The sequence below is a fragment of the Salmo trutta genome, chromosome 8 (assembly GCF_901001165.1).
Source record: "Salmo trutta chromosome 8, fSalTru1.1, whole genome shotgun sequence".
NCBI classification, from domain to species: Eukaryota; Metazoa; Chordata; class Actinopteri; order Salmoniformes; family Salmonidae; genus Salmo; species Salmo trutta.
The window spans coordinates 16,797,360-16,819,975 of record NC_042964.1 but is presented as its reverse complement, the minus strand read 5'-3'; the positions used below and the strand labels follow the sequence as shown (position 1 = coordinate 16,819,975).

General features: G+C 41.5%; 3 protein-coding genes across 5 annotated transcripts; 1 reads left to right on the top strand and 2 right to left on the bottom strand.

Annotated features, from left to right (window-relative positions):
* The first annotated feature begins 141 nt into the window (after window positions 1-141).
* LOC115198294 (N-alpha-acetyltransferase 38, NatC auxiliary subunit) lies at window positions 142-7,568 on the top strand. Of its 3 annotated transcripts, none has more exons than XM_029760162.1 (3): window positions 142-260; window positions 5,232-5,409; window positions 7,137-7,568. In XM_029760162.1, exons 1-3 carry the CDS (start codon window positions 222-224, stop codon window positions 7,259-7,261), a joined length of 342 nt encoding a protein of 113 aa, XP_029616022.1. In that variant the 5' UTR covers window positions 142-221; the 3' UTR covers window positions 7,262-7,568. The 3 variants fall into 3 exon arrangements, with proteins under 3 accessions (XP_029616022.1, XP_029616023.1, XP_029616021.1); XM_029760163.1 differs by having other exon boundaries at window positions 147-260; window positions 5,264-5,409; XM_029760161.1 differs by having other exon boundaries at window positions 163-266.
* A 1,332-nt stretch (window positions 7,569-8,900) lies between these two features.
* Window positions 8,901-16,005, bottom strand: LOC115198293 (dnaJ homolog subfamily C member 3). Its single transcript, XM_029760160.1, has 12 exons — window positions 15,545-16,005; window positions 15,017-15,127; window positions 14,563-14,687; window positions 14,305-14,379; window positions 13,806-13,949; window positions 13,366-13,547; window positions 12,958-13,077; window positions 12,032-12,137; window positions 11,662-11,782; window positions 11,248-11,380; window positions 10,857-11,005; window positions 8,901-10,634 (listed from the first exon to the last, which is right to left on the bottom strand). Exons 1-12 carry the CDS (start codon window positions 15,627-15,629, stop codon window positions 10,492-10,494), a joined length of 1,494 nt encoding a protein of 497 aa, XP_029616020.1. The 5' UTR covers window positions 15,630-16,005; the 3' UTR covers window positions 8,901-10,491.
* Window positions 16,006-16,340: 335 nt separating this feature from the next.
* On the bottom strand, window positions 16,341-18,954 carry cldn15a (claudin 15a). Its single transcript, XM_029760157.1, has 5 exons — window positions 18,461-18,954; window positions 17,744-17,908; window positions 17,468-17,549; window positions 17,203-17,310; window positions 16,341-17,000 (listed from the first exon to the last, which is right to left on the bottom strand). Exons 1-5 carry the CDS (start codon window positions 18,675-18,677, stop codon window positions 16,904-16,906), a joined length of 669 nt encoding a protein of 222 aa, XP_029616017.1. The 5' UTR covers window positions 18,678-18,954; the 3' UTR covers window positions 16,341-16,903.
* Between the last annotated feature and the right edge of the window lie 3,662 nt (window positions 18,955-22,616).

Below are 22,616 nucleotides of genomic sequence, written 5' to 3'. Positions count from 1 at the left end.
TTGGACAGTCCATAAATCACAAGACAGACATTTGACAAATGTAATGTTCAATTTGAAAAGTAAATAGGTGAAAAGTTTCAGCAAAGTTTTACCAAACTTCAAATTGTTCATACTTACCTTGCATACTACAATACCCATAATGCAATGTATTCCCTGATGCATTTCCGGTTCTACGTCAGAGAAATAATTCCGCAAGAAAAATAGAATCAAGGAAGGGTGGAATGGCAACAATGATTGAAGAAAATGGTCCATCAACTCTTGTAGGGGTGATATACGTTTAATATTCTCGTACTTTACACACTTTTAACGCATAATATTCACTTTGCCAAACTGAAAGGAGAGCGTGCGCAACTGATTCATACATTTGTTGGGCAAGTTGGATCCACTAGCTAGCTATGCTAACGTAGCTACAGTAGTAGCTAGCTAACGCTATTTGTCTAGAACCTACAGTACCATTAGCCAGCCGATCCGAATTCTTGCAGCTGCACTAGGGTCGGACATACTTCCTGTGTAGATTAAAGGGTTTATGTTTTGTTCTCTGAATTGTCCCATTATCCCAACTATTACAGCGAGAAGATTGAACAAGATCTGCTAGTTTTGCCGGAAATCTGTCAATTTCGCCCTCATGCCAGGTAGCAGAAGCCACAGCAGCACTTTTGGAATGGTAATGTCAGCCAATCAGCTCCTTTGTTCAACAGCACGTTCCATTCCATAATGGCTGCCAGTGCTGTGGCTACCGCTATCTAGCATGAGGACGAAAATCAGCAAATCGTTCAATCTTCTCGGTATAACAGTTGGGATAGTGGGACAATTTGAAGTACAACACATTTCTCATCCCTGGATTGAGGTACGTTTTCCGAGCCATATCTTGTGCCGGCTGTGCAGTGTCTTAATCTACACAGGAAGTCTGTCCGACCCTAGTGTAGCTGTAAGCAAGCGGGTCGGATCTGCTGGCTACAGTACTATTGGCATTACCAAGAATAGTATGACCAGAAACATCTGTTAAATGTGACACGCTTTTGCATTTCTTAAAGGGTGCATTTCAATAGTCTAAAGTAGCTTCTTCTCCTTAGTTCTAATCTAACCCAAAGGCTGGCAGATGGCGATATTGAGTCGTTTCGTCTTAAAAGCTAATTTAATTTTGATCTGGAAATGTGGGCCGGAGGCTTCGTACAAAGCGTGTGACGCAATTGCGGCCAAATGAAGCTCAGTGCTGCATCGCCGTGCACCTCCCAAATGTTGTAACAATGCGGAGGGCTCCGTATAGGTCCGCATTTAAATGATTGGTTGACGGTAGTTGGGGGCGGTATGTCCTGTATAAACACACTCACTTCCTTGACAACTTCCTTCACAACAGCTCTGCGAAGCACAATAAGTATGAACGCCCTTATATAAATTTGTCCCAAGGGCCGCCAATTGGAAACCCTGTTGTACGGCCAATGCAGACGCCAGAATGACCATAAATCAGCTTTACTAGCCAAAGGGAGCGTATGCAGCCGTCTATAAACTCGTCTCCCCCGTGGATCAGTTCGTACGTTAAACATTCTCCATTCCGGCGTCAAATTCCCCCTTATATCGCTTTAATGGCTACAAGGCTGATTTTGTTTTGGGAAAATATGCGTACTTTCTTTTATGAAGCACAGTTTTCACAACCATGCTAGAGTGGCTAACGCTCGTCCCGCATGTTGCGTATTGCATACAGTATGTTTTTTTCACCTCTGGTCTGATTGGCTGAACACAGTACGCAACATCCGGGACTATAAGACAAATTACTTTTGAGCATTTTGTTTACTAGCTCTGGTCCAATGTGCATGGACCAGGCTAGGTAAATTGGGCTCCCGGGTGGCACAGCGGTATAAGACACTGCATCTCAGTGTTAGAGGCGTCACTACAGACACCCTGGTTTGAATCAAGGCTGTATCACAACCGGCTGTGATTGGGAGTCCCATAGGGCGGCACACAATTGGCCCGGCGTCGTCCGGGTTTGGCCGGTATAGGCCGTCATTATAAATAAGAATTAGTTCTTAACTGACTTGCCTAGTCTAAAAAAAAAAAATTTCAAACGTCGTGTCTCCTTGTCAACCTTGCAAAGGGGAAGTTTGACAAGCATACAAGGAGAGGAAGCCAGATGGCTGAGATGCACCCAATATCACCATTATGCTTCTTTTACTTGTGGGTAAATCCATTTGAATTCAATCACTTTTTGACAGCACCCCTTTTGATTTGAATGAAGCCTTTCATACATACTTGCCCATTGTAGAAGTGCTCAGAAAGTTACTGAGCCCTTTAGGGGTCATGGTTAAAAAAATCCCACCAGGCTAATCCATTCCCTCAGTTTTATTATCCATTCCCTCTGATTTATTTATCTGTCCCTCGTTTTTTTATTAGTTCCCTCAGATTTTGTATTCGTTCCCTACATTTTTAAAAATCAATATCCACAGATGTTTTATTTGTTACCTTGTTTTTTTTATCCATTCCTTTTTTCATTCATTCTCTCTTCTCCATGACAGTCCCACTTGGCCAATAACATATTGCAGCCCAATTGTTATTCTATTTAGTTAACTACATGCTTCAAATGGTGATGATCACTGACCATTCATTAGTTCATTTCCAGTTTCAGTGTTTTCATATGTCTCCGAATCATAAGGACAAATAATAGGTAACGGATGTGCAAAACCACTCAAGGTGCAAATACGGTGCTCTCATCCCTAGGCAATAAATCCGTCTGGCTCTGCTTCATGACCTTAGCTGTTCTGTCTATTTTCCGAAGGATTTCTTTAGCTACATCAGCTGATTTCCAGGTGAACGTATTGTCATCGCAACCAAGCAAATAGCTATCCGTTTTAGTTATAAACATACCACATAGAGCCAGAGCTGCTTTAAACCATCTTTCTTTGTGCCGGGTTGGCTATGGCAGATGTTCACCTGCCTAGTGCAGGGATGAGAGCACATCATTGCACCAAAATGATGCACAGTAAATTTGCATGCCTTTTCTTTCTGCCACCGGTGAGTCACATGCACAGTTGCGTTTGTCTGGACCATGTTTTACTGGACATATGTCCCTGACTTAATGCACAAGGGGTAAAACACTGGGTTGCGGGGAGGAGAGGTGCTCAAAATGGATCCAAGTGGCATGAATCCGAATGTAGCCTTTCTGGTTTGCATCCTAAACATGCATCATTCATTTATGACTGCAAGTGATGCTCCTGGCTTTTCAGGCAAATGAACACACCATTTGAAGCATGTAATAACTAAATAGAATTACATTTAGGCTGCAATATGTTATCGGCCAAATGGGACCATCATGGTAGCCTACATAAGGAGAAGAGGGAACGAATAAACAAATAAAACAGAGGGAAAGTATAAATAATCAGAGGGAATGGATAAAAAAAACCTGATGGAATGGATTAGCCTGTTTTTTTAACACACCATAACCCCTAAGGGGCTCCATGACTTCTACAATGGGCATATATGTATGGAAGGTTTCGTTCAAATCAAAAGGGGTGCTGTCAAAAGTGGTCTACTTCAAATGCATTTATTTACCCATAAGTAAAATAAGCATAATGGTGATATTGGGTGCATCTCAACCGTCTGGCTTTTTCTCCTTGTATGCTTGTCAAACTTCCCCTTGGCAAGGTTGACAAGGAGACACGACTTTTGAACACTTCATTTACCTAGCTCTGATCCATTCACATGCGTCGGATACGTACGCATGCGCATGGACCAGAGCTAGTTTGACGGTAAACAAAATGCTCAAAAGTAGTTTGTCTTATAGTCCTGGACAGTCATGGTAGCCTACATAAGGAGAATGATGTTTTTAGGCCTAGAGATAGGCTACTTAAATCCACAAGGACTTCAGGAGTAGCTTATAAAAAATTTTGCAGGGAACGAATAAGAAATTGTAGGGAACAAATAAAAAATTGTAGGGAACAAATAAATAAATCGTAGGGAATGGATAAAAAAATCATAGAGAACGGATAAAAAAAAACTGAGGGAGCAGATTAGCCTGGACTTTTTTTCTCACCACCATGGCCCATAAGGGGCACCATAGAAAGTGACTTTTTGGATCTGAATGCCAAAACATTCAAGAGATAAAAGTGCTCAAAGTTGACCCATTTTGCATACCCCACCATACCATGAGACATCCATATCTTCATCACTGGAAAATATAAACAGTTGTGATTGATCTCATGTAAAAGCTTACAAACAGGATTGTCAAACTATTATATAATTTCCCCTCCACATTTTTTTAACGTCAATTATCAAAAAATGCATGAACTCAGATTCTATTCATATTTGCATATGTTGTAGCCTAGATCCTATTTTACATAATCTAAGGTTTTTGTGTTTTGTCCGCTAACGGTTGAGATACAACATGCTCTTGAATACAGGGTGAGTTTCATGTTTTGGGTGATAAATGTACTAAAATGGGAATAAAAAAATTGACATTTCTACTTTCAAATGGTACCACAGAGATGGTTGGAGGTCCACACATCAGATAATGTTGACTTGAATGGGAATATCTGTAGTTTTAAATTATACTGTCTTTCCTCTATAGGAAACCTATTGAAATCATAGAAATATATATAATAGAATAGACATGATGTTTTACGTTGACGTTCGACGGTGGGTGGACGAGCGGTCATCTTGTGATAGTAATTAGAAGTTACAATTTAAATTTAAATGTCTATGCTGTACCAGCTAAATTGCAGTAATCTGAACTGGGATAGGTCCATTCTTTTAAATCTATTTCTATGATTGAAATGACACCAACCCTGTATTTAAGAGCATGTTGTCTCAACTTATGGCTGTCACAACACAAAAACCTCAGATAATGTGAAATAGGGTTTAAGCTACAACCTATGCGAATATGATATTTTGGGGGGTTATCTGTACTTTTTATCATTTACGTTAAGGTTTAAAAATGACTTTGTGTTTTAAAACGTTTTTCTCAATAAATAAAATAGTTTAACAGTGTAAGCTTTTAAATGATATCAATCACAACTGTTTATATTTTCCAGTGATGAAGACATGGATGTCTCATAGTATGGTGGGGTATGCAAAATGTGTCAACTTTGAGTAACTTTATCTTCTGAAATTTTGGCATTCACGTTCAAAAATTCAATTTCTGACCGGAAGGGATGCTGTCAAAAAGTGATTGAATTCGAAGGGATTTACCCTTGAATGATTATAGGCCTATCATCTAATTTCTCCCCAATCCATATTTCTAGGGGCAGAGTGAACTGTCATCCTCTTCTTCCAGAGTGCGTCAGAAGCTGGAGAGCCTGCTGAACAAGAACATGAGAATCAGAATGACAGACGGACGGACACTGGTGGGACTGTTCCTGTGCACAGATAGAGACTGCAACGTCATCCTGGGGTCCGCTCAGGAGTTCCTCAAATCTTCAGGTAAATAAAGTACATATTAGGCCTACATACTCTAGCAAGTTCACTGCTCTTCACCCCTGTTCCTGCAGAGCAGTCGGGTTTTGTCCCAACCCAGCACTAACACACCTGATTCAGCTGATCAGTCAATCATTAGTTGATTTGCTGTAAAAACCTGCAATCAGAAATGCAATCCATATTCCCACGTTTTATTGTGTTACGGCCTGAATTTAAAATGAACTAAATGTATCTGTTTTTTTCACTAGCCTACACACAGTACCACATAATGTAAAAGTGGAATTATGTTTTTAGATTTTTTTCAAATCAATTCATGCTGAAATGTCTTGAGTAAATAAGTATTCAACCCCTTTGTTATGACAAGCCTAAATACATTGAGGAGTAAAAATGTGTTTAACAACTCAGATAATGAGTTGCATGGACTCTGTGTGCAATAACAGTGTTGAACATGATTTTTTTTATGACTACCTCATCTCTGTACCCCACACATACAATTATCTGTAAGGTCCCTCAGTTGAGCAGTGAATTTCGAACGCAGATATTCAACAAATTTTTCCAATGCCTCGCAAAGAAGGGCACCTATTGGTAGATGGCAAAAAAGAAAAGCAGACATTGAATATCCCTTTGAGCCTGGTGAAGTTATTAATTACACTTTAGATGCTGTATCAATACACCCAGTCACTACAAAGATGCAGGTGTCCTTCCTAACTCAGTTGCCGGAGAGAAGCGAAATTGAATTGCTCATGGATTTCACCATGAGGCCAATGGTAACTTTAAAACAGTTAGAGTTTAATGGCTGTGATAGGAGAAAACTGAGGATGGATCAACAACAATGTAGTTACTCCACAATACTAACCTATTTGACAGACTGAACAAAAGGAAGCCTGTACAGTATTACCTTAGTCCAACAAAGCATGAATAAAAAGTGTTATGTTGAGGGCAAATCCATTACAGAGTCATGTTAGGGGTATGCTTGTAATCATTAAGGACTGGGGAGTTTTTCAGGATAAAGAAACTGATTGGAGCTAAGCACAGACAAAATTATAGAGGAAAACCTGGTTCAGTCTGCTTTCCACCAGACACTGGGAGATTAATTCACCTTTCAGCAAGACAATAACCCAGAACACAAGGCCAAATCTACACTGGAGTTGCTTACCAAGAAGACTGTGAATGTTCCTGAGTGGCCGAGTTACAGTTTTGACGTCAATCTACTTGAAAATCTATGGCAAGACCTGAAAATAATTGTCTAGCAATGAACAACAACCAATTTCACAGAGCTTGAAGAACTTTGAAAATAATAATGGGCAAATGTTGCACAATTCAGGTGTTTAAAGTTCTTAAGAGACTTACAGCTATAATCGCTGCCCAATTAGCTTATACAAAGTATTGACTAAGGGGTGCGAATACATATATAAATAAGATATTTCATTTTCAATAAATTTGCAAATATGTCTAAACATGTTTTCCCTTTGTCATTATGGAGTGTAGAGGGGTGAGAAAAAAACATTGAATCCATTTTGAATTTGGGCGGAAACACAACAATCTGTGGGGTAAGTCAAAGGGTATGAATACTGAAGGCGCTGTAGCTCTCTGGGACCGGGAGTAAACACTACTCTGGCTTCCCCACATGATATGTAGTTTCTATTTTGTAACATGACCATTATTACACTGTGTGTACAGATCCATATTTAAAATGTATTTGGTGTGCTTGTCTTGCTTGTTTTTTGCATCAGACTCCTTCTCCCAGGGTGAGCCCAGAGTGCTGGGGTTAGCCATGATTCCCGGCCACCACGTGGTCTCCATCGAGGTGGAGTCAGACACCCTGGCCGACACACAGGGGTTCGGGGGCAGCCACTGAAGAACAAGCTGAGCTCACCCAAAGTTGGAGGACACTATCCTAGAAAAGGCTACAGTACAGACTTGGATCGGAGAGTTCAATCAAAGGAATTCCAGATGCAGCTGATCTCTGGTGCCAGTGTCATGGGTTTACCAGTCAGAGCCAAGATGTGTGTGAAATGTAACCAGGCATCCCCAGTGACATTAGTGTGTGTGAAGTTAATACAGAGTATAAAAGGTATTTCTGCAATAAGGGGCGTGGGACTGAGCCAGACTGTACAGTATATGTCTGTGTGATAAATGTTTTTCAATACATTTCAGTTTCTAAACCGGTGATCTGTCAATGTGGAACGATGCAGACTTTCCTTATATACTGATAGTGCAGCAGTTACAGATATTTCAGAGCATATGAATAGCTAAAGTGAATTACTTACTTGACTTAAAACCCTTGGCTCCTATTAGAGCATAGGTTATTAACGAATGTCCTCCATCTCATCAGGGCAAGTCTTTCCAGGTCACACCATTTGAGGCCATCAGTTAGCTGTTCAGTAGAGATCAAGTCAAATTTTATTGGTCACATATATATATTTAGCAGATGCTATTGCGGGTGTAGCGACAGTGCAGTAGTCTCTAATAATTCACAACAATACACACATCTAAAAGTAAAAGAATGGAATTAATATATAAATATTAGGACGAGCAATGTCGGAGTGGTATGGACTAAAATACAGTATATACATATGAAATGAGTAATGCGGTGTGTTAACAAAGTGACCAGAGATTCCTTGTCTATGTATATAGGGCAGGGTTGAGTAACCGGGTGGTAGCCAGCTAGTGATGGCTATTTAAACGTCTGATGGCCTTGAGATAGCCGTTTTTTGGTCCCAGCTTTGATGAGATCGGGTGCTGTAGATGTCCTGAAGGTCAGGCAGTGTGCTCCCGGGGATGCGTTGGGCTGACCACACCATCCTCTGGAGAGCCTTGCAGTTGCGGGTGGCGCAGTTGCCGTACCAAGCGGTGATACAGCCTGACAGGATGCTCTCAATTGTGCATCTGTAAAAGTTTGTGAAGGTGTCAGGGGCCAAGCCGTATTTCTTCAGCATCCTGAGGTTGAAGAGGTTGCCGTTGCCATTTCCTGAAGTCCACGATCAGCTCCATAGTTTTGTTGACGTTATTTTCCTGGCACCACTCCGCCAAAGCACTCACCTCCTTCCTGTAGGCTGTCTTGTCATTATTGGTAATCAGGCCTACTACTGTTGTATCGTCTGTAGACTTGATTGAATTGGAGGCGTGTGTGAGTGAACAGGGAGTACAGGAGGGGGCTGAGCACGCACCCTTTTGGGGCCCCTGTGTTGAGGAGCAGCAAAGTGGTGATGTTTCCTACCTTCACCAGGGCAGGGTTCAGACTCAGGGGCCCGAGCTTGCATGATGACACAGGATTGCAAAGGTTAGCTATTATTTTCTGGTAATGTGTTTGGTATACTCAGTCAAATAGGTCAAGCACACATGAACATTTTCATGGAACTAGACAGACCTGCTTGCTACTGGAAGATGATTTGCACAACAACGACATGAGCTAGAGATGGTATGCCATCAGTATAGTACTAAAATTATACCTGAACCATGAATTTATAACAGTGTAAAATAACCAGAGAACAGGGTTGTTTGTTTCCATATTTTAATAGTTTGAGCATTTTAGTTCATTCTGTTTGGCAACGAGAAAACCCCCTAGAAACAAACCTGTACCAGGAAGTTAATTCAACAAGGTTGTCACATTAAAATGATCACGTAGTTGAGCAGTCGGTGACAAAAAGCTTTCAGTTACAGCTATACTGCATCCTTAGAACTCATTATGTTAACAGTGGACTTGACAGGATGATATTGACAATCCATCATTTGTTTGTAGTCCATAATTTGTTTGATACACTAAAATGACGCAAGTCATTTGTCGTTGCAGGGAGTCCCTTCAGTTGCTTTGGACTGGGGAACACAGGAGGATTAGTTATTAAAAAGACCGGTAAATGAAATAAAGTTTTCAAAAGACACTTTCAAATCAATGAAAAGGGAGAGATAACACAGGCTCTTTCAGGAAGTAGACAGACATGCTTCATCCACTCACCCTTTTGATTGGGTACACAACCAGGAAGGAGTAGGTCACCAACTCTTCCATAACACCTGTTGTGTCAATTAAGTCAAGTCAAGGGTATACTCAGTGGAGAACATTCAAAGCTTTGCAGATAGAAATATAACAAACATTGTTTAGTGAAGAAGAAAACGACATCAATCTCTTCTAAAACATTCTGAAAGCTCTGAATATAAATCAGTTTGAGTAGCTTGGGTGCCAGTCTGAATCTGCTTTTATCCGACTTGAGCTTATCCAAGTATTATTAAAAAGGTCCAATACAGTGTTCTCAATATCAAATCATTTTTGGGTAACAATGAAGTACCTTACTGTAATTGGTTTCATTTCAAATTGTTTTCTTTGAAAATTGTAATTTCTCAAGCAATAATTTTGCTAGGACTGTCTGGGAGTGGTCAAGCTTTATTGGCAGAGGGGTTTGTAACTCTTTCTTATTGGTCACAAGGCAGGCCAAAACTCCATCCCACCAAAACAGGCTGAAATTTCAAAGAGCTCTTGTACTAAAAAGGGCATTATACCATTTTCACAATATTAATCCATCCTGAGAGAGAATATATATATATAAAGCAGAGGAAAAATCACTTTTGACTGCACTGGGCCTTTAAATAAATGGAGAAACAGTCCAGCATCCAGGCTAGTCGAGCAAAAACCAAAAGAGCTACGTTGAATAGACGAAAAATGGAAGAAATACCAAGCAAAAGTAAAAGCAGCAGCAGACATCCCAAAGAAAAATAACATGGAGGGTTGCAATGACAGGATCAACAGCCTGGGCCAAGTTGGGAGGACTGAACAGCGCACCAATTCAGGACTTTATTTGCGTGTCTTCAACCGCTCAAGTCAACAGCCGACAACATTGTCACTTAGTTTCATCCATGTAGAATCTGTGGTAGGAAAGTTTAACTCTGTACAACTCAACCCCTCGCAGTACAGTAGTAGTCCAACGCCTTTGACAGTGTCATTCACATCCCCATTGTCTCACTACATTACCCACAACACCCCATATCCAAACTGAATCCCCCAAATCCAACCCCTGGGTACATCCACGGGTTGTCATAGCCCTAAAATCCTCCAATTGTCAGTCAGCCCCCCCCATGGTTCTTGTCTCGTCCTCACTAGTGGTGGAACTTGAAGTGGTAGTTGCCGCCAGACTCGAAGGGGTTGAAGTGGAAGGGCCATCCCTGGCCACCCTGACCGCCTCCCTGTTGACTCTCTGGGTCCAGGGGATCTTCACCGGAGTCAAACTTCTGGCGCATTTCTAGCGGTTCGGAGTAGGGAGACATGAGTAATGTACAACAAGCTACGTTTTCAACACAAATGTAGATTCCAGGAAAGAGGTCCGACAGGACGTTATCATACTGCAAATAGTTTACAGCTTCCTAAATACAGTCATAGATTTTCCAGTATGGGACGGTTTAGTTAGTAGTGATCTTATCTACCAGCTTGAGCAACATTATCAGGTACATATACAGTTCATTACCTGGGTCGGTGAGCACCTCTTTAGCAGAGGCGATGTCGATAAACCTCTTCTCTGCCTCCTTCTTTTCCGACTCCTCTCTGAAGTTGTCAGGATGCCACTGTTGGGCCAGTTTCCTGTACGCCTTGATTATTTCCTGTTTGTTGGCACTCCTGGAGAAAAACAACATGTTGGTAAGGTAAAAGCTTGTTTGAATACAAGGAGCAAATGCATCCCCATTACCTTGAGTTGATCACAGATGGTGAAAATAATAGAATATCATTCAATAGAATCAACTTGTCACTTGTCCAATTGCTTATAGATCATAAATACACTGTAGATTATGCCAAGGAAGGAAAGAATTATGCTTTGAAGAAGTATTTGAACAGAGCTCCCTTCTCTAGGTCAGTCATACCTATTGACACCTAGGATCTTGTAATAATCTCTCTTCCGGGAGAGCTTGAGCATTTTCTGGGCTCGCTCCAGACCTTCCCTGATCTCATTGTTCTCCATATCAAACTCCCTCGCTTCCTGGTAGTCCTCCACCGCTAGAGAGAGGGAGGGCAAGGTAAGGAAAAAAAAAAGGCAGAGAGAGAAAGATCAAAATGGATACTTGACAAAGCTGTTACAATCATCCAGCTGGGATTTGGATGTGCAGTAATCAAGGCGGCGTTAGACTGGTCCTGGCTACAAAACACCGGGTTTGTTTACTTGGTATGTTTGATAGCCATTGTTTGAGTACTTGACGGAGGGGAAACAAATGCGGCACAAAGTCTTATCACTACGTGTCATCATTCTCTTTGCTACAGTAACAGAATGGTGAAAGTACCTTTCTCGTAGTCCTGGTTGAGGATGAAGGCCTCAGCTCTGTCGCGGAGGATGTTGATGTTGCGTGGGTCTCTCTGGTGGGCCTCCGAACAAATGTCTATTGCCATAGCAGGCATCTTGTTCTGGTGGAAACAAATGGAGTAACACTTATAAGCATCATCATTGTTTCCCCATTCTATTTGTAATTACATAATTAGTAATTACATAATTAGTAATATCAGCAGTTGTAAAAGTAATTAGGAGAATTTCCAATACACTAACAATTGACTTGACTTCAGTAGAGGGACAGGTCATGCTAATCTACATACGTGACTATGGTCACAGAAATGGCCCACTCCATGGGTTAAACGTGTCAATGTGATGGGACCCACCTTGACCAAGCAGAAGCAGATTCTCTCCTTGGCCTTATTGGTGTAGTATGGGACATTAGGCTCTGTCCTCATCACTGACTCATACTTGTCTATGGCCTCCTGATACCTGAAAACAAACATTTAATAACGTTCATTTTAGGACAAGAGTTAAATAGAACTGCCGTACAATAGTCATATCTAAAAATCAACCAAAGTGGATACAAATAGGTTTAGTGATAAAACTGTCAAAGAAACCTGAGAAGAAACCTCAAATATAAACCTGTCGAGGGAACACAGGAACTGAAATATAAAACTCCCATAGGGACTGAAACATTGCCCACAGGGAGGGACTACCACATAGAGATGGGCTACCATATAGACCACATAGGGAGGCAGGGATTGACCTTAAGGGTTGCCCTATTGCTTGGGGTATATGAACTGAGCCGTCGCTCAAGCTGAAGTTGCCCCCTTAGGCAGGTGATAAAAAAAGCGAAAACAACCAAACTGCATAGAATTCCATTAGCCTAAAACATACTGTTTCTTTCAGGTTCCTCCCCATTGTTTAAGTGAAAGATAGACAGTTTAGGGCATTTATGGCAGACGGGCAAGTTGAGCCTTCTCCAATATGCTTTTTTACATTTTCTTTTTTACTGATAACAACCAAAATACAAAGAATTCCAGTACTGATCTTTGTCTACTCCCCTATGTGTTGATGAAAGGCAGGCAACATATGGCACTTCTGCGTGTAAATAGCTAATTTACATTTTCGGGCCAGTGATCATAATTTCTGGGCAACCCCCCCCAAAAATGTAAAAATTTAAATACTTTCCGATTTGTCTGATGGGAAACGGCATTTCAGTCTTTAATGTCAATCCCTAGAAGGAAAACCTAAGAGAAACCCCCACAGGGACTAGACTGCCATACTAGCTTGATGCAGTGGTACTGACCTTTCCTCCTGGATGTGCTCCTCGGCAGAGTCCAGCTGCTTGCTGAGCTTCTTCACCTGTTTGTAATGGGAGAAACACTCCTTGTCGTCCTGATCCAGCTTCAGACACTCCCTGACGTGACTGCAGAGGGAGAGGAAGGAGAGAGACTTACACATTGCAAAGCGGTTTGAGATTTTTGCCTGTCAAATAAAATTGAATAAAAAAGTGTTAGTATGTTTGAAAGAGAGTGAACATTCTTTACTAACTCTCAAACTTCAAGTGTCAAACATCAACCACAGATACAAAAACACAAACCAATGTTGCTCTGAAGCTCACAACCTCTTAATTTACATGTATTTGCTTGGTAAATGTGGTTGTTTGTTTAAATCACTCCACCCTATTACTAATACCATTTTGTAGTGAGCGTACCCTAGTGACTCCTGGTGCTCCCCCAGGTCATAGTGCAGGGTGCTGAGCTTGAGGAAGGCAGCTCGGTTGTCGTTCCTCAGCCGGGTGGTGGGGGTCAGGTCCTGGATGGCCTTCCGAGGGTCTCCCAGACGAATGTAGCATTCAGCCCGGAGCTCCCGAGACTCAGGGTCCCAGGGGGAGAGCTGGAAAGAGAGAAGGGTGGGAGGTAGGTAGGTAGGTAGGGAGAGTTCAGTGGTGTGAATTTTTTCTTTGTGTGAATTTATGATTTGATACCAAGTCTGTTGAAGTATAGTGCACCACAGATTGATGAAGGTATTGAGGATCACGTTTAAGAGGCTAGGTGAAATAGAGTTCTCAATGTCTAGGCCCTGTGGCAGAGCTAAACCCTACCTCCATGACCAGGCTCAATGACTAGGCCCTGTGGTGGAGCTACTCCCTACCTCTACAACGCGGTCCAGCACAGTGATGGTGGTGCTGTAGTCTCCTCTGTGGTGGGCCGCGTGGGCCTCCTCCTGCAGCTCCTCAAGCTCGTTGGCCCTCATCAGCTGGTTCCGCGCCTCGTCCTGGTCAGGGGATCGCTGCAGCTGAAGAAATTAAAAAAGGTGAGGTTTCTGAAGAAACTGTGTGACATAGCAATTATAACTATATAATAGATGACTCATATCAGGTCTATAAATACATAATAGAACACAACTAATATCTAATCCTTCAGATTCCCTTAACCTCGCCCACATCACATAATTGCAAGGACAAAGGGATAATGAATGACATTTAAAAACAATTGCAATATGAGACAGTTAGAGTATATGATGAGGGTATGGGAAAAACAGCAGTGAGATTTTGGTTGACAGATGGATAAGGTGTAACTAGACATAGAAATATAATTAATAGTATGGTAGTTGTAGAATAGTAGCTATATTTTTATGCATCTAGACTTACCACAGCCTCAAAGTCCTCCCGGGCCTCCTGGGTGTTACCCTGCTTCAAGAAGATATTCCCTCTCTGCAGTCTGGCCTGGAAACATGGAGGCAGAGAGAGGGAAGAGGGGATATGGAGGAGAAAGGGATGGAGATAGATTTAAAAAAACGATCTGTATCTTTCTCTAAGAGTTAATAACAATTGCACACAATTGTTGTTTATAACCGTGATTTATCACGATAACAGAGATGTTGTTGACAACTGTCTGTGTCCACTCACAGCGAGGAAGTCAGGTTTGAGCTGGATGGCTCTGGTCAGGTCCGGCAGGGCAGACTTGGACTTTCCCATAGCCAGGAACACAGCTGCCCGCTTGTAGTAGGTCAGGTAGTTCTTAGAGTCGCCCTCTGAGGGAAGGGATCGGGTAAAATACAGGAGATAAGTAGGAGAACACAATAGATTTCTACTTTCATGTGACTATTATTTATTAGGCGTACATGGACACATTTTACTGAGAATGTGTAGTTGACTAAATGTGTTGACCTGAAAGAATAAGAGAATAAGGGAGAGAGAGATCTGAAATAATCCATCACTTGAAGGGACTTTGTTATGTGGTAGCAGCTTCACTTATTACAAACAGAGTACAGACAGAGAGAGAGAGGGAGACAGACAAACAGGCTACATGGGCAGTGATGCTGGAGCTATAATGATGTGTGTGTCTGGTTGGTAACCTTACCCACTGCAGAGTGGTAGTGGGACAGGGCCTCCGCCAGTTGACCGGCAGCCAACAGTTTACGGCCCATCTCCAAGTGCTGCTCAATCTCCACATGAGTTGCCCCCAAGACACCTGAAACAAAACACTTAGTGTGAGCCTCTTGGAAGCCCCCATAGGCAATTGCTCACATAACCACATAGGAACTGACCTAAATGAAGGAGACAGAGTAGCTATGTTCATGAATGTTGTGTCATTTTAACAGTAGACATACATTCCTCCGTTTAGATTTAAATCATAGGACTTGTTTGTAAAGGGAGTATGTAAAAAACTAAACCAACAGCCAAAGGGTTTCGATAGCCTAGCTAGCCTACAGTAGTTAACAAGTAAAAGCACACAGAAAACTACCTGATTATCTTGTACAATCGGTCGTAGCATACCTAGCTAAGGAAATAACTGAATACTTAGTTACCGGTATTTTTAAATCAACAACTCTATGCAGACTGAACTATTCGGGCAAAAACACATTGCTATCTGTCTGTCTGGTCTTACCGTCCAACTGGAGGTCCAGAATGACACAGAGCAGTGACAAGGAAGACAGGACCCCGCTGAGACCCTTCCGTCGCCCCGACTCCATACTTATATACTTCACACTTCTCCTGGAGTTGTATATTTCACGTCTCTGATATAATTGAATTGCAAACTACGTACGATATCATTTAAACGGTAATTTTCTTCATAACGTCTTCATCGTTTAGAGGCTATATGTATATGTAGTCCGGCTAAGAAATAGTTCCGAGTGACACCTTGGACAGCTAATGGAAGGTTCCTATAATTTACTCGCGTAGGACAACGTTGTTTAGACAGCCAAAATTGCAATATCGCATGGATCTAATAAATTATTCTAGTTTTCTCTACGTGGCATGACATTGAATAACTTCAGCAGCTGTCAACTTAGGTGCTTTCTAAAGTGAAACTTCAGCCGGTCCGGTTTTTACCCCCTCCTTCACGGATTCAAATGCCCTACATTTCTGTGCGGTGAGTGGCCAGTTCTAGCAGCACACATCGTTGTTGCCTACCAACGTGGGGCGGTCTCATTGGATGAACTATTTTAGCTCGTAGATAACACTCCCATGTCCATATATGGCACATAACGCCGTCGCTGTACAGTCACTGGTCATGCCATAATATTCCCAAAGGAATATTATTGATTAATCTATCCATCAGTGTTATCTGTGGGCCAAACACTATGTCGATTGTCTGTGATAATAATAAACATATGGTTGATCATGTTCATTCCTCACTAGAAACCGTTACGTTAGGTTACTAGATACAAACAAAATAGTTATTTGAGTATTTAAAGAATCATTTTATTGGGTGGAATTGTAAAGAAAACGAATAAACTAAAACAAACATTCAGAATGGCATAGCCACACACATCTCAGACATTATAAAACTGTACACACAATACAAAACATCTCGATAACATCAATACTTGAGAATCAAGTCTTAATCTGCTGGTTTGGACATGCCTCTAGATCTAGACTTTTCATCAAATCATCCCTTTTCATGCCAACATGAGCCTATATCATTATGAAAATAAAAAATGGGATATAATACAGGCATCAGTCATTAGACATCTCAGCTTTTGCACGTTATTTTACAGGCGACATGTTTGCACAGTGCACCACAACCAAACTAACAGCCATAATGTCTTCAATATGAGGTGATTGATCCAAATATGAAAGACATAATCCTACATAGTATAGCACTTAACCTCCCTCAGCACTGTAGACATCGTTTACACGTCTTCAACAACTGTGCGGTCAACAGTGAGTCTGGTTTGTAGTTATTGGACATGGTGGATAAAGGTGAACCCAATGGCTCATTGGTGTGCTCTCTCTCTCTTGTTCAAACGTAGGCGTTCCGGCCATAGGAAGTGGCAGCCTGACTCTGCGATGGTGCCATGCCAGAGTACACTGTGCCCCTCGGCTGGTAGGGGTAATGTCTGAGGAAGAGGATGAGAGGAAGAGTGGGTGAGGAGGGCACACATATAGATAAAATAAAACCACCAATCACCAACCCACATGCATTAAGGTTTGAAACACGCACACACACACACGCACGCACACACACACGCACGCACGCACGCACACACACACACACACACACACACACATGCACACACACACAGTATCCACTGAACTCACTGTTTCTCAGACGTGCCCAGTTTGCAGGCACATGTCAAACAAGATCCCCCAACGATAGCAAGAACAGCAGAGCACCAGCCAATGTAGAGGCCCTCTCCAATCTCATACCTGCAAAACACAGTAGGTCCTACATTTTGTCAAGTTCATAAACAATAGGCTATTACATGTTGGTTTGGTGACTGCTCTTCTGTCTAACAGACAGCAGAGGACAGCAGTGTGCCAGTAGCCTAATTGCAGTAATTGGAATGGGTGGTAATTCACTTACTTTATCCCGGGATATAATGGATTAAAAAAGTCCTGGGTGATGTTGAAAGCATACCAAGATACTGAGATCATTGTACACAGGCCTGAGAGAGAGATATAGTATGTGTGTATGTGTTTTTGTTTGTGTGTGCGTGTGCGTGTGTGTGTGTGTGTGTGAGAGGGAGAGAGAAATAGAGACAGAGAGAGATTATTTAAGTTAATTGTGCACAAGATAATTAAGAGGTGGCAGTTATGACTATAAACAGTTAAAGAAAACAGTTTGAGAATATCCCTTTACCCTGAAGCAAGAATAGGACACCTCCAACACCAGCTATTCTACCCTTTAGAACCATGTTCACTCCAGCTGCTTTAGAACACTGCATCCCGATCAGGGTTGCAAGGAGCCCGAAAGATCCGAAAATAATCGCAGCAATCATTAGTGCTCGAGACGCCTGGATATATCCTGCGGGACAGAGCATATGAATAAACACAAATTGTCACTTTCACAAACAAAATGAATTGGCCTATAACATGTTTTTTTTATACTGTAATAACAAATACGAGGATTATTACATTTGTATCAAATGTGATTTGTAAAGAAACATATTGAGTTCTACACATTTTATAGCCAAATAATAGCCAATAATTATGATGATATTTAAGAATATGATCTATTGAAATGGAACTATCCTTCTGTTTTGTGTTTATTAGAGAAGAAAACAACTCTAAAAACTGTAATTGTGTAGCAAAAAAAAGTCTGATTTGACTGATTTCATATTAACCAATGATTCAACCTAAATTAATTGTTTATTGATGTCGTTCTGGGATTATCATATTTGAACCTTTTGACCTCTCAGTCACAAACAAAACATTTCTAAGAAAAAGTGTAACATATGGGCCTTGGCATATTTGTTTAATGACAACAAAACAATATCATCACAGGCAGTAAATCCATTTTATTCCTTAACATAATTTGTCCTATCGAAAATATTATATTTCTCTAGGATGTCCATACCGTTCAGGGCGAGCAGAGAGGGGAACTCGTGGCAGTTGTGGATACCTGTAGAGTCCGTGGCACAGGACATCCATAGGTTCTCATAGATGGTGGAGGTAGTGATGACGCTCCCGTCAACGGTGGAAACCTTCCAGTAACGGTTGGGTATAGCTATCCCCACCATCACCCATCCTATAAACCCAAGCAGCAAGGCGACGACCTCCACTATCGGATCCATTCTGTTTTTTTCAAGTATTTGGTGATAAATAAATAGAGAAGGCGATAGACAAATAGAGAGAAAGAAACCGGCTATATCCCTTCGTTAGGTTGTCTCCTCTTCGATTTGATTAGATTCACTTCTTTTTGTTAAGGATATTCGTGCATAAATAAAAACGAACATATAGTTCGTTGAGTGTTTGTTCCCCTTCTTGGACACGGTTGTGTTAGGTTGCCAATGAGAAAGTTTGTTGAGAGCAACAGATATGCTCAATGATTTATCATTGTCTACCTGTGTTCTCTCCCACCCCCTCACACACAGGTTCACACACAGGCACACACCCACACCTACACACACACACACACACATACTCACACACTCACTCTATCTCTCTCTCTCTCTCTCTCTCTCTCTCTCACTCTCTCTCTCTCCAGGCCTATCTGCCTTTTGCATTTTACAGCCTGAAACTGAACAGGTGTCTATCAGGCAACGGAGACTCACGAAAGTCCAATGGTTGCTCTATGCCCGTGGGTTTACAGTATGTCGGAATACATGAAAGTTGACTTAGCCTACATGTATTTTTAGGAAATAAATAATTGAACAACCTGTGGGGTACCACAGGGTTCAATTCTCGGGCCGACTCTTTTCTCTGTATATATCAACGATGTTGCTCTTGCTGCGGGTGATTCCATGATCCATCTCTACGCAGACGACACCATTCTGTATACATCTGGCCCTTCTTTGGACACTGTGTTAACAAACCTCCAAATGAGCTTCAATGCCATACAACACTCCTTCTGTGGCCTCCAACTGCTCTTAAACGCTAGTAAAACTAAATGCATGCTTTTCAACCGTTCGCTGCCCGCACCCGCCCGCCCGACTAGCATCACTACTCTGGATGGTTCTGACTTAGAATAGGTGGACAACTACAAATACTTAGGTGTCTGGCTAGACTGTAAACTCTCCTTCCAGACTCATATTAAACATCTCCAATCCAAAATTAAATCTAGAATAGGCTTTCTATTTTGCAACAAAGCCTCCTTCACTCACGCTGCCAAACATACCCTAGTAAAACTGACTATCCTGCCGATCCTCGACTCCAGCGATGTCATTCACAAAATAGCCTCTAACACTCTACTCAGCAAACTGGATGCAGTCTATCACAGTTCCATCCGTTTTGTCACCAAAGCCCCATATACCACACACCACTTCGACCTGTATGCTCTAGTCGGCTGGCCCTCGCTACATATTCGTCGCCAGACCCACTGACTCCAGGTCATCTATAAGTCTTTACCTAGGTAAAGCTCCGCCTTATCTCAGCTCACTGTTCACGATAACAACACCCACCCATAGCGCGCTCTCCAGCAGGTATATCTCACTGGTCATCCCCAAAGCCAACACCCCCTTTGGCCGCCTTTCCTTCCAGTTCTCTGCTGTCAATAACTGGAACGAATTGCAAAAATCGCTGAAGCTGGAGACTTTATATTTCCCTCACTAACTTTAAACATCAGCTATCTGAGCAGCTAACCGATCGCTGCAGCTGTACATAGCCCATCTGTAAATAGCCCATCCAATCTACCTACCTCATCCCCATATTGTTTTTATTTACCATTCTGCTATCTGCACACCAGTATTTCTACTTGCTCTTCATCATCTGCACATCTATCACTCCAGTGTTAATTTGCTAAATTGTAATTACTTCGCTACTATGGCCTATTTATTGCCTTACCTCCTCACGCCATTTGCACATACTGTGTATAGACTTTTTGTATTTTTTATTCTATTGTGTTATTGACTGTACGCTTATTTATGCCATGTGTAACTCTGTGTTGTTGTTTGTGTCGCACTGCTTTGCTTTATCTTGGCCAGGTCGCAGTTGTAAATGAGAACTTGTTCTCAACTAGCCTACCTGGTTAAATAAAGATGAAATAAAACTTTTTTTAAAACATATTATAATGGATGTACTAATATAGCTAAAACATTGAGATATTACATTGTCCAACATTACTTCCCAAATATATTTTTTCTCTTTATTCTTAATTTGATACATAGCCTATTCATATTTTTTCAATACGAAATTCAGTTTCTGCATCATTGCAGGTTGACCTATGCCAGTTCCACTAAAGAATACAGGCAACATGATATTGACGCTGACAAACTCCTAACTGGCAGAGTCAGGTGTTGTAAATTGGTGTTTTAAAGTGATGTCTGAGGAGATCTGTGTTCCTCCAGTTATATTTGTTTTGGTCGTGAATTTCATTGCTTCAAGGCCAACTGACACAAGGTCAACTGTCACATTTACCATCCCACTAAAACTGCCCAGTTCCAAGTAACACACCCAAATCACATAGGCTACCATCTGTTGCATGGTTGTTGTAGAGTAAGTGTAACGTAGTCACACACTTACTGGAACCCAGACCCCCACTAATATGCCCATTCAGAACAATGTTAATCCTTAACCTGATTCAGTGACAGGGGGTTGAAGTATTTAGGTTCTGAGAATTTAAAACAAGTAAACACATTTGTGCAAACTCCATGTAAGGACAAGAGGAGGGCCTTTAAAATCAATCCAGAAGAAAACACTGTTGGCCAATAAATATGAGTGAGAGAAGGCAGGAGTGCCAAAGGCCGCACCCTTCCTGGAAATATGGGTACATTTTTTATGAAGTGTCAGGAACTGTTATTACAAAGAGATAAAAGTCTGGTTAACAAATAGATGTGGTTTTAGTGTTGGAACAGTGAAACTACTAATGCATTTGTGTCATCCAATTAGTGAAACACAACACAACACAATCCAGTGAATATCATATGAAGGGTGCATGCTTTACATATTTGAACTGGGCCGTTGCCTTACTATTTAAGGCTGCATCTCAATAGTCTGTGGCTTCCTTTCTTCATCTTCTCATCTCCTCTTCTTCATCTGAACTGATCTGAAAACAACGGACAGGTGGAAGTGATACAGATGCCTGTTGTTGTACATTGTTTTTTGCCCTGTCCAGTTCTTTCATGTCAGTAAATGAGAGAGAAAGCCTCTTTAGGCTATTGAGATGCTGCCTAGTCAATGTAGTCTAGCCTATAGCTTGCTAGCTCTGTTGTCTGCCTACACCGGAGTTCACTTGCTCTGAAAAAGAGAGATGAAAGATGTTTTCTGCCCATGTTTACCAAAGCCTAATTGTATGGCTTCCTCTGCTCCAGCATGGCTTCTGAGCTGTTGTCCGAACCATTAGTTCTTCATGTTGTTATGACTTTTACTGTCAACATGTTTTTTTATGTGATTTTTTTATGGAAGGGTGTGTAACTTTCCCTAACTCTTTACAGGTATTTGTCATCATTAAAATGTGATTACTCTGCAAGTGCACTGGCTAAAGCTGTGAGCTAGGGGTTGGTTGGGCATAGTTAGTCTAGACCAGGTTCTTTTTATGACTTTTCCTGCTTGAGACCCAATTGAGAAATTGACTGTCCTCCCGTGACGCAAATCATCCTCAATGACTCAAATGAAGAAGAAAATAGTGTGTGATTATAGATGTATTCTCAGGACTCACCACTCACATGCCTAGGGCCCACTTTGGGTTCCGACCCATTGTTTGAGAAACCCTGGTCTCAGTGTTGGGACCCACATGTCTATGTTGATTTCACTCCAGCTAAGTATCAATTAGGCACTAAGTACTGTATCTGCCAATTAACTGAGTGGTTGTAAATTATTAGTTATATGGCTGTGATATTTCATAACATTTGGACTATTTGATGAATCCTTGCGATGTCCTTGGTGTAATAGGTTAAGATAAAAACAGTCTATTACCATTCCCATAACAGCACTGCTTAGAAAAGTGTGTGTATACAGGATGTGTGGAAGCCAGTAATCTGATAAATTACTCTGGTATAAGGGACAATGCAGAAACTACGTTGGGTTTCCCGTCAAACTCTGTAATGCTTATATTAGCAATTGATGGCAGTGGCTAA

What these genes read in the sequence shown, in the direction of transcription:
- LOC115198294 (XM_029760161.1), top strand. Translation starts at nt 222, where the DNA reads ATGGCAACAATGATTGAAGAAAATGGTCCATCAACTCTTGTAGGG. An exon ending in GTCCATCAACTCTTGTAGGG is followed by an intron (nt 267 to 5,231) that starts GTGATATACGTT and finishes CCATATTTCTAG; the next exon opens with GGGCAGAGTGAACTGTCATC. An exon ending in GGAGTTCCTCAAATCTTCAG is followed by an intron (nt 5,410 to 7,136) that starts GTAAATAAAGTA and finishes TTTTTGCATCAG; the next exon opens with ACTCCTTCTCCCAGGGTGAG.
- cldn15a (XM_029760157.1), bottom strand. Translation starts at nt 18,677, where the DNA reads ATGGATCCGATAGTGGAGGTCGTCGCCTTGCTGCTTGGGTTTATAGGA. An exon ending in CTCTCTGCTCGCCCTGAACG is followed by an intron (nt 17,909 to 18,460) that starts GTATGGACATCC and finishes TCTGTCCCGCAG; the next exon opens with GATATATCCAGGCGTCTCGA. An exon ending in CCATTATATCCCGGGATAAA is followed by an intron (nt 17,311 to 17,467) that starts GTAAGTGAATTA and finishes TGTGTTTTGCAG; the next exon opens with GTATGAGATTGGAGAGGGCC.
- LOC115198293 (XM_029760160.1), bottom strand. Translation starts at nt 15,629, where the DNA reads ATGGAGTCGGGGCGACGGAAGGGTCTCAGCGGGGTCCTGTCTTCCTTG. An exon ending in CAACCAGGACTACGAGAAAG is followed by an intron (nt 11,381 to 11,661) that starts GTACTTTCACCA and finishes CCCTCTCTCTAG; the next exon opens with CGGTGGAGGACTACCAGGAA. An exon ending in AAGATCCTAGGTGTCAATAG is followed by an intron (nt 11,006 to 11,247) that starts GTATGACTGACC and finishes GTTTTTCTCCAG; the next exon opens with GAGTGCCAACAAACAGGAAA.